We start from the raw sequence: 10,517 nt of genomic DNA, 5'->3' as shown, positions 1-10,517 counted from the left end.
AAGGTTCCTGCTCACCTCCTCATAAAAGGGTGCCTATGTACCACCCCACCGCCAACCCCTCATAAATACAGCAACGCCAAAAGAAGGTAGTACTATATTGAAAGGGGGAATGTGGATCTCCATGGTCCATTTTGACATATTTTATTCTAGAGGGCAGGGTGCAAACTGCAAAAATCATGATAAAGTCCAACCTTTGCACCCTGCCCTAATGTATTTTACACATTAATAAATGATCTTTTTGAGCTACGTTCATACACACGGAATGTCCCAAGCCCACCCTAATAACCATGGAGCACACAAAAGGCCCCATTTACAGCTGCTGGTGCAATGCTTGGCACTTTGGCAAACTGTTAATTTGCTTTTCTTTTTTTGATTCTACTTTGCCTCCATTAGCAAATCCTGCACACAGGCTGCATACAAGGAACAGGAGTGGTTGGAGGGGATGCAGTTACAGGGTGGTGGGGGCTACAGAGCTTTCTTTAACCCAAACCTTATTCCAAAGGGATTTCAAATTGAATATCTAGTGCTTTTAAGTGTTATACCATATATAGTTTTTAATGTTATAACATTTTATATTTTAATCATTTAAATTACAAGGTTAGTTGCCCTTGTAATGGCCATTTTGATTTTTTTTCTTAGCTCAGCTTATTCCTGAAAACCTGGCACTTGGTCCAACATTAGAGTAAAATTAACCTGCGTGAACTTATAGATTATTGTCAGCTTGGAGCCGGGGGCTGTGTCCCACTTCTAGTTATTATTAGCCAAGGGGGCAAGAATTGGGAGACAAAGTGCAAAATGGGCAACTTTCTACAGGCTGAATTAGCAGATTTCTACATGACCGGCAGCCTCACTGTATATCCTTGAGTTCCAAATAATGTGAAATTATTCTTCTTTCTGTTACATCCTATGGAAATACCAAGCCGAACTTGAGAAGGGAGTATTATGAAAGGGAAGAGAATATTATGACACCCCACATTTTTATTATCTAAGGCTGACGGTACACAGAGTAGATTGTAAGCTCTTTTGGGCAGGGCTCTCTTCACCTCTTGTATCGGTTATTGATTGCTTTATATGTTACTCTGTATGTCCCATGTATGTAACCCACTTATTGTACAGCGCTGCGGAATATGTTGGCGCTTTATAAATAAATGTTAATAATAATATGTTCAAAGTGTTTTGCAGCCAGTTGAGAGGGGCCCAAACATGGCAAAGGGGCCTTCCATTAGTGTTAATGCAATAAAGGTGTCATCTTGTTTCATTGTTTTGCATCAACACAGTGTTTTAGTTTCTAATCTTCTCGGCTTGCATGACCCTATTACAGGTATAGAATCTATTACCTGGAAAGCTTAGGACCTGGGGTTTTTTATAGATAAGGGATATTACTGAGAAAAAGGAAATCATTTTTAAATATTGGAATTATTTGTTTAAGATGTACTTTACTTGAGATGGCCTTCCCGTAATTCAGAGCTTTCTGGATAACTAGTTTCCAGATAACAGATTCCCGTATAGGAAAGTCAATGTTTTACACATTCTGCCTTATCCAAGGGTTATCCTTACAAATAGGGGGGCTCACTAGGTGCTGAATAATCTATTTCAAAGCTGGGGGATCAAAGCTGATAATTCTTATTGGCTATCCTGGATATTATCAGCAGGGCATCTAATTAGTGATGAGTGAATTTTTTCGCCAGGCATGGATTCACAGCGAATTTCCTCATTTCACCATTGGAGAATTGTTTCACAAAACTTGAAAATTCACCATAGAAAAATCTGTGGCACGGAAATAATTTTGTCGCCCCGTCAAAAAGGGCGTGGTCGTGGCCAAAAAAGCACGGGCATCAAAAAAATTAGACTCAGGTGACAACAAAATAGACGCGGGCAACAAAAAAGACAAAAAAATTGTGCGACAAATGGGTTTCATGAGTTTTCGCTGTTTCGCAAATTGTCTTGCCGTTTCGGGAATTTTATGGCGAAACGAAACAGGACAGATTCGCTCATCACTGCATCTAATATATCCACGTTTGATATATGTAGTAATTCTTCTTATAAGGAAAGGAGCCCAAATATTCTAAAGGAATATTGTCATGGGAAACCATGGGAAAATGTTACCCCCTGTAATTGTAATCGCTTACCTTATACCTAGGGGTGCTGCTCCTGCTTAGTGATGAGCACATTTTTTCGCCAGACATGGATTCGCAGTGAATGTCCGCATTTCGAAATTTCAGCGAACGTTTGCAGCGGAAAGATTTGTCATGGTCTCATCAAATTGGCTGCTCAGGGGTTTCAGGTAAGTGAGGAACAAAATTTTTCACCAGGTTTTGCTGTGAAATCCACCCCCCATAGACTCAAAAAAATGTTGTTAGGTAAAAAAAAAAAAGTCGCCCATTGACTTCAATGCATTTTGGGAATTTTTGCCATTTTGCAAACTTTTTGGCAAAGCAAAACGGGACAGATTCGTCCATCACTAGTAAGTGATAAAAATCATTGGGGGGTGCCATAATGTTAGGCCCCTTTCCTTCAACTTGAATCACTTTATAGAAAATTAACTCCCACGCCAATGCTCGTTCAATAGTCTCCTACACGCAGGGCAGCCATTATGGGGTCCCCATTGGCACGTGGCCGAAAAACACAACAAACATACTGTTTCTCGTATTTCCTTCAAGGAAAAATCATTCTCGTAGAAGAAAAATTACAAAAACTAACATTGTTTACAGTATTTTTGAGCGCTGGGGATATCAATGAAATAGCAGTTGTATTGCTCCTATGGCTGAATTCTGTTCCATGTAAGCGCACAAGTGCCGGGTGTTTATGAACAGAGCTAAAAGGGTTTTGAATATGAATGTAGAAGAATGAAGCTGAGAGAGAATGGCCGGGCCAGACTGCTATTGTCACAGCGTGAGCGTCGGGATGTCTCCCAGACAAGCACTCTCCCATGCTGAGACACTTGTATGTATAAAGCCCTGTGATGCCTGATTGCAAAGCACATTATTTTTCCATGAAATCTCTCCCCGCCGTTGCAATGAGATACTAATGGAAAAGTACTTACTCTTCTGTGCACAACGTTGGGGCTAATGTACAGCGGCATTTAGTTTATATATATAATATACATTTGTCCGCAGTAACAAGAGGGAAAATGTAAGGGATCATTTACTACGCGCAGGGCAGGGTGCTAAGGGCAATCCTACATGGTTGTTGCATGAATAAAAAATACTGCAAATCTCAGCACTTCAAAATGGGATACGGCACTGATTGTGCCCCCTAATATGATCATCATTCGGGGGGGAGGGGGGGCTGTAGATGGTCAGAAGCACAAATTAGGAAGCAGCGAAGGCTGCGGGGTGCCAAATGTTTGACCTATGGCCCTTTCACTTGATCCCAAGGTGTCAGTAAATGACCCCTGTAGTCTCAATAGACAATGATTCCCCCACTGCTTACTCTAGACATGGGGGTCATTTATACAAAGGCATCTGAAGCAAAAGTGGTTATTTAAAAAAGTGCTTGCATCTAGGATCGAACTGCGCCCTGCATTTCGGATTGGATAAAGAATTCAGTGTGAGGTGTAGAGTGCAGCAACAATGCGTGCAGTCTCGGACTGGGGTACCCAGGGCCCATGGGGAACTCACCTATAGTGATGGGTGAAAAAGTTCGCCAGGCATGGATTCGCAGATTTGTTCGCGAAACGGGCGACCTCATTTGCCACGGAAAAATTCACCACAGGTCCCAAAATTGTCGCGAGCGTTTAAAGAATTATCACGTGTCAAAAGTGTCTTGCGCCAAAAAAAAATTGTCTCTCTCATCAAAAGAATTGTCTTTTGCGTCAAAAAGAATGATCTCTCATCAAAAGAATTTTTTTTCACCGTTTAACGAATCTTTTGAAACGGACAGATTTGCTCATCACTACCCACCACCCAGAGTATTGGGGCCCACCACCCAGCCACTGCCACATTGCACACCCCTGCCCACCCTCTCTCTGCCTCAGGGGCGGGCCCAGCCGACCGGATGCCCTAGGCAACCCGGTCGGCTACCTCGCCCCTGCGCATCGCAACCCCTATCCCCTGCGTTTTGGCACGCATGCGCAGTTTTCGCACGCCAAAAGGGAGGGGGAGGAGGGGGGTGTTGCGATATGAAACGCAACGGAGTACAGACTAGGAGTAGGCAGCAGAGGCTCCTGCCTGGCGCCCCCCAATCGTTGCACCCTAGGCAGCTGCCTCTTCTGCCTACCCCTAGTTCCGGCCCTGCTCTGCCTCAATACTCTGCACTTCACGACTACTTACACTCCTGGCGTCAATCAGGCTGCACGGCCGGGGATTAAATAAGAGATGACTGTGCGTTTCACAGTGGAACACACGGCCATTATCCCGGTGAGCCAATAATAAGATCAAGAATAAGAATGAGGTGGGTCTGAGAGTTAGGGTTTCAAAATAATAAGCAAATGGGCCGAGGGCATTTTTGGCTTGTCTAAGATGGGGGTGCTCCGTGCTCACCCTAAGAAGATGCAGCTCATTATATATTTTCCATATGCCATAACAGAGTATTTTTCATTTTTATAGGCTTTGAATCATTTTCATATTTTGTCATGTGGCCTGTCAGGCTTGGGACGTTATCAGCTATCTGGTTGCTAGGGCTTTATTACCCTAACAACCAGTCAGCACTTATTAAATGAGAACTCAGGATGAACAGTAATGTGAACTGAAGAGAAACATAAGCAACAAAAATATAAGAATAACAATAAAATTTAAGCCTCACAGTTGATCTTTTTTTTTTTTTTTTTTCTTTTTTGGTTGCCAGGGTCAGTGACCCCATAAACCGTAATAAACCGTACAGGTCCATTATAAGGTACCAAAGGGTTATTTAAATGAATTTTCTCCTTTACATTCTCATATTTCAGCTTTTTGTACAATTATTATTTAAAAGAAACGACATATTCCGATACAGCAAATTGAAGCGTAAATTCGGCGTTCGCTCCGGCTGATGTGAAGGCGGCACTGATGGCTGTAATGTATTCTCTTTCTCTATCTGCTCTAAATCCCAGCAATGTGCCGCCGCTCTCCATCCATTTTTACTTTGCAGAGTCGTTTCCATGGCGTGAGCGCTCCCCAGCTCTTACATATAATACATTAACCTTCCCTGCCCTCCCTTTCTCTCAATAGCTTGAAGTTCATTTATTTGCTATAGTGTATTCATGGCTTTCCCCTTTTGTCCCTAAATTCATATTGCACTATATAAAGGTTTCCATTCCTATTCAGTATATGTAACAGTGTGTGTGTAATGGCTGCACTGCTGCTTAGCGTGCCAATGTCTGAGAACCTGAATACATTCCCTTTACATTTCCCTTACAATTACTTACAATTACCAAATGCTTGAAGGGAAATGCTAAATAAGCAGTTTTCATTGTAGGAAAAAAGTCTCTTCTTCCAGGAGGCTACTCTCTGAATATGAGCCAAATAAGTGACATTAATGCTTCAATATGGATCCAGTCCATGGCCACATGTTCCTATTAATAAAGGATGTCCAGTGTTTACGATTATATTGTCTACCCCTGTTAAATGTTGTTGGAGAGGCTAATGCTGGTCATCTTCTTCCTATGTAAGATCGCTATAGCCTTGGATATTATGCAAGTCTTTCAAGCCAGATGATTATGGAAGCTGGTCATCTTCCCACAGCACTAGGAGACCGTTAGTCATTTATTGCTCCATAATAGTATTGGCAACGTTGTATAACCATGAAAAGAACAACAAGGTTGTGACGATTTCTTTAGAAAAGAAAGTACCTGCAAGGGAACATGATTACTCTATATAAGTACATTAGAGGACATATTGTGAGGCATCTCTTTTTCAATGGAAATAAACAAAGAACAAGAGCAACTCCTTTAGACTTGAGGAACAGAACTTTCATTTGAAGCGTAGGGGGTTCTTTATGGTGAGGGCAGTGAGGTTGGGGAATGCCCTTCCTAGTGATGCTGTAATGGCAGATTCTGTTAATGCCTATAAGAGGGGCCTGGATGAGTTCTATGAAGTAAAATATCCAAGATTATAGTAATCTCAGGTAGGTAGAGAACTGGGTGAAGAAGCCTAATGCTGGTCATCTTCTTCCTATGTAAGATCGCTATAGCCTTGGATATTATGCAAGTCTTTCAAGCCAGATGATTATGGAAGCTGGTCATCTTCCCACAGCACTAGGAGACCGTTAGTGATTTATTGCTCCATAATAGTATTGGCAACGTTGTATAACCATGAAAAGAGCAACAAGGTTGTGACGCTTTTTTTTTTAGAAAAGAAAGTACCTGCAAGGGAACATGATTACTCTATATAAGTACATTAGAGGACTTGTCGTGCATCAAACTTATTGTCACACGTCAAAAGAACTGTCTCTCGCGTCAAAAAGAATTGTCTCTCATCAAAAGAAATGTCTCTCGCGTCAAAAAGAATTGTCTCTCATCAAAAGAAATGTCTCTCGCGTCAAAAAGAATTGTCTCTCATCAAAAGAAATGTCTCTCGCGTCAAAAAGAATTGTCTCTCACATCAAAAAGAATTGTCTCTCATCAAAAGAATTGTCTCTCCTGTCAAACAGAACTGTCTCTCACCAAAAGAATTATCTCTCATGTCAAACAGAACTGTCTCTCACCAAAAGAATTATCTCTCGTGTCAAACAGAACTGTCTCTCATCAAAAGAATTGTCTCTTGTGTCAAACAGAACTGTCTCTCATCAAAAGAATTGTCTCTTGCGTCAAACAGAACTGTCTCTCATCAAAAGAATTGTCTCTCCTGTCAAACAGAACTGTCTCTCACCAAAAGAATTATCTCTCATGTCAATCAGAACTGTCTCTCACCAAAAGAATGATCTCTCGTGTCAAACAGAACTGTCTCTCATCAAAAGAATTGTCTCTTGTGTCAAACAGAACTGTCTCTCATCGAAAGAATTGTCTCTTGCGTCAAACAGAACTGTCTCTCATCAAAAGAATTGTCTCTCGTGTCAAACAGAACTGTCTCTCATCAAAAGAATTGTCTCTCGTGTCAAACAGAACTGTCTCTCATCAAAAGAATTGTCTCTCGTGTCAAACAGAACTGTCTCTCATTGAAAGAATCTTTGTGATCTTTTCAAAGATTCGTGAATTTGTCGGTGAATCGAAACGGAACAGATTCGCTCATCACTAGTTATGGCCCAATAAGTTCCTGATTCAGTAAAGGGCAGCAAAGACGTTGTTTATATCAGCCCATTTATGGCTGTCTGCAGTCATTCTTATATATTATCATCTACAAATAGTATGAGAGAATCTGTTTCGCTTCACTGAAAAATTTGCCAATCTTTGAAAAGATTCACGAAAACGGAGAAAAAGACACGCCTCAAAAAAAAAAATTGTCACGTGCGTCATTTTACTACTCTGCCACTGGTGAAACGCAGAAATCTGGCGCAAATTCATGCCTGGAGAATTATTTCACCCATCAATATCTGCAAATATTCCCTAATCATTAAACCTTGGGTGGAGCAGTCTCTGGGTGGGAATGTGGAGCCGTCTCTCGGTGGGAATGTGGGGCTGTCTCTGGGTGGGAATGTGGAGCAGTCTCTGGGTGGGAATGTGGAGCCGTCTCTCGGTGGGAATGTGGGGCAGTCTCTGGGTGGGAATGTGGGGCCGTCTCTGGGTGGGAATGTGGGGCCGTCTCTGGGTGGGAACGTGGGGCCGTCTCTGGGTGGGAATGTGGGGCCGTCTCTGGGTGGGAATGTGGGGCCGTTTCTGGGTGGGAATGTGGAGCCGTCTCTGAGTGGGAATGTGGAGCCGTCTCTGGGTGGGAATGTGGGACCGTCTCTGGGTGGGAATGTGGGACCGTCTCTGGGTGGGAATGTGGGACCGTCTCTGGGTGGGAATGTGGGACCGTCTCTGGGTGGGAATGTGGAGCCGTCTCCGGGCGGGAATGTGGAGCCGTCTCTGGGTGGGAATGTGGGACCGTCTCCGGGTGGGAATGTGGAGCCGTCTCTGGGTGGGAATGCGGGGCCGTCTCTGGGTGGGAATGCGGGGCCGTCTCTGGGTGGGAATGTGGAGCCGTCTCTGGGTGGGAATGTGGAGCCGTCTCCGGGTGGGAATGTGGAGCCGTCTCTGGGTGGGAATGTGGAGCCGTCTCCGGGCGGGAATGTGGAGCCGTCTCTGGGTGGGAATGTGGGACCGTCTCCGGGTGGGAATGTGGAGCCGTCTCCGGGTGGGAATGTGGAGCCGTCTCTGGGTGGGAATGTGGGGTCGTCTCCGGGTGGGAATGTGGACCCGTCTCCGGGTGGGAATGTGGAGCCGTCTCTGGGTGGGAATGTGGAGCCGTCTCTGGGTGGGAATGTGGGACCGTCTCTGGGTGGGAATGTGGGGCCGTCTCTGGGTGGGAATGTGGAGCCGTCTCTGGGTGGGAATGTGGAGCCGTCTCTGGGTGGGAATGTGGAGCCGTCTCTGGGTGGGAATGTGGGGCCGTCTCTGGGTGGGAATGTGGGGCCGTCTCTGGGTGGGAATGTGGAGCCGTCTCCGGGTGGGAATGTGGAGCCGTCTCCGGGTGGGAATGTGGAGCCGTCTCTGGGTGGGAATGCGGGGCCGTCTCTGGGTGGGAACGCGGGGCCGTCTCTGGGTGGGAATGCGGGGCCGTCTCTGGGTGGGAATGCGGAGCCGTCTCTGGGTGGGAATGCGGGGCCGTCTCTGGATGGGAATGTGGAGCCGTCTCCGGGTGGGAATGTGGAGCCGTCTCTGGGTGGGAATGCGGGGCCGTCTCTGGGTGGGAATGTGGAGCCGTCTCCGGGTGGGAATGTGGAGCCGTCTCTGGGTGGGAATGCGGGGCCGTCTCTGGGTGGGAACGTGGAGCCGTCTCTGGGTGGGAATGCGGGGCCGTCTCTGGGTGGGAATGTGGAGCCGTCTCTGGGTGGGAATGTGGAGCCGTCTCCGGGTGGGAATGTGGAGCCGTCTCTGGGTGGGAATGCGGGGCCGTCTCTGGGTGGGAACGTGGAGCCGTCTCTGGGTGGGAATGCGGGGCCGTCTCTGGGTGGGAATGTGGAGCCGTCTCCGGGTGGGAATGTGGAGCCGTCTCCGGGTGGGAATGTGGAGCCGTCTCTGGGTGGGAACGTGGAGCCGTCTCTGGGTGGGAATGCGGGGCCGTCTCTGGGTGGGAATGTGGAGCCGTCTCTGGGTGGGAATGCGGGGCCGTCTCTGGGTGGGAATGTGGGGCCGTCTCTGGGTGGGAATGTGGGGCCGTCTCTGGGTGGGAATGCGGGGCCGTCTCTGGGTGGGAATGTGGAGCCGTCTCTGTCGTACATCTGTACAGGCAACACTGAATATGGGCTATAATTGAATACATTGCTTTAAGCCTGGCAGATTTTATTTTTAACAAATATTAACATTAAAAGAAATGGTTCTTAAACCCAATAAGCAAACCTATATAATTGCGGTAATAAATGTCCATTAGAACCTCATTGTTCCAGAACCGGAGAATAGACTCCGAGCGGATATAATATATTTTTAAATGAAGTTCCTCTAGTTTCCGAAATGAAACTTCCGATGCAAATGACTCGCAGTATAAAATTAGCGGGTTACAAAACCACAGTAATTACTTGTTTTTTTTTTTTTTTTTGAAGGACTTTGTAGACCAAACGATCAGGGGATTGACTTCCTGTAGGCAGGAAACCATCTTGGAGGATTGGGCTCATAACATAAAATCCCAGTGACAGTTAAAACGGATACTGAGGGTAATATCGCTGGGTAATGATACAGAACAAGCCGAAAAGAAAAAAGTCCAATGGACAGTGCAGGATAATAATAACCTCTCAGTATAACTGGTATAACTTGTTTTATCTGCAGCATCCTAAACAGCAGCATTGCTACAGCTATAAACACTCTCATAGACACAAAGCTATTCCACATGGATAGAATTTTTAAATATATTTAAGAATATTTATTATTATCACTGCAACCTGATGTTCTTCCCTTCTGTAAGCTACTTAGCCATTCTCTCCAGCAGTTGGATATCCGACATTGCTATAATGCACTGCTTATGGGAATACGACCCCCATCCATCCCATTGTAACAATTTTATTTTTATACATCAGTTTGTGACTCTAGGCATGTGTGTGTGGTTAGCAACAGGAAATATATATATATATATATATATATATATATATATATACATATATACTGTACTTGATCCCAACTAAGATATAATTACCCCTTATTGGGGGCAGAACAGCCCTATTGGGTTTATTTAATGGTTAAATGATTCCCTTTTCTCTGTAATAATAAAACAGTACCTGTACTTGATCCCAACTAAGATATAATTACCCCTTATTGGGGGCAGAACAGCCCTATTGGGTTTATTTCATGGTTAAATGATTCCCTTTTCTCTGTAATAATAAAACAGTACCTGTACTTGATCCCAACTAAGATATAATTACCCCTTATTGGGGGCAGAACAGCCCTATTGGGTTTATTTCATGGTTAAATGATTCCCTTTTGTCTGTAATAATAAAACAGTACCTGTACTTGATCCCAACTAAGATATAAT

The 10,517-nt window shown here is 44.7% G+C and overlaps 1 protein-coding gene across 1 annotated transcript; it reads left to right on the top strand.

Moving 5' to 3' along the window:
- Positions 1-4,316: 4,316 nt before the first annotated feature.
- On the top strand, positions 4,317-9,307 carry LOC116408585 (circumsporozoite protein-like). Its single transcript, XM_031896185.1, has 2 exons — positions 4,317-4,358; positions 7,487-9,307. Exons 1-2 carry the CDS (start codon positions 4,317-4,319, stop codon positions 9,305-9,307), a joined length of 1,863 nt encoding a protein of 620 aa, XP_031752045.1.
- Positions 9,308-10,517: the final 1,210 nt, after the last annotated feature.

The sequence above is a fragment of the Xenopus tropicalis genome, chromosome 2, assembly GCF_000004195.4.
Source record: "Xenopus tropicalis strain Nigerian chromosome 2, UCB_Xtro_10.0, whole genome shotgun sequence".
NCBI classification, from domain to species: domain Eukaryota; kingdom Metazoa; phylum Chordata; class Amphibia; order Anura; family Pipidae; genus Xenopus; species Xenopus tropicalis.
The sequence above is the reverse complement of the archived record's forward strand: the minus strand, read 5'-3'. Positions and strand labels throughout refer to the sequence as shown.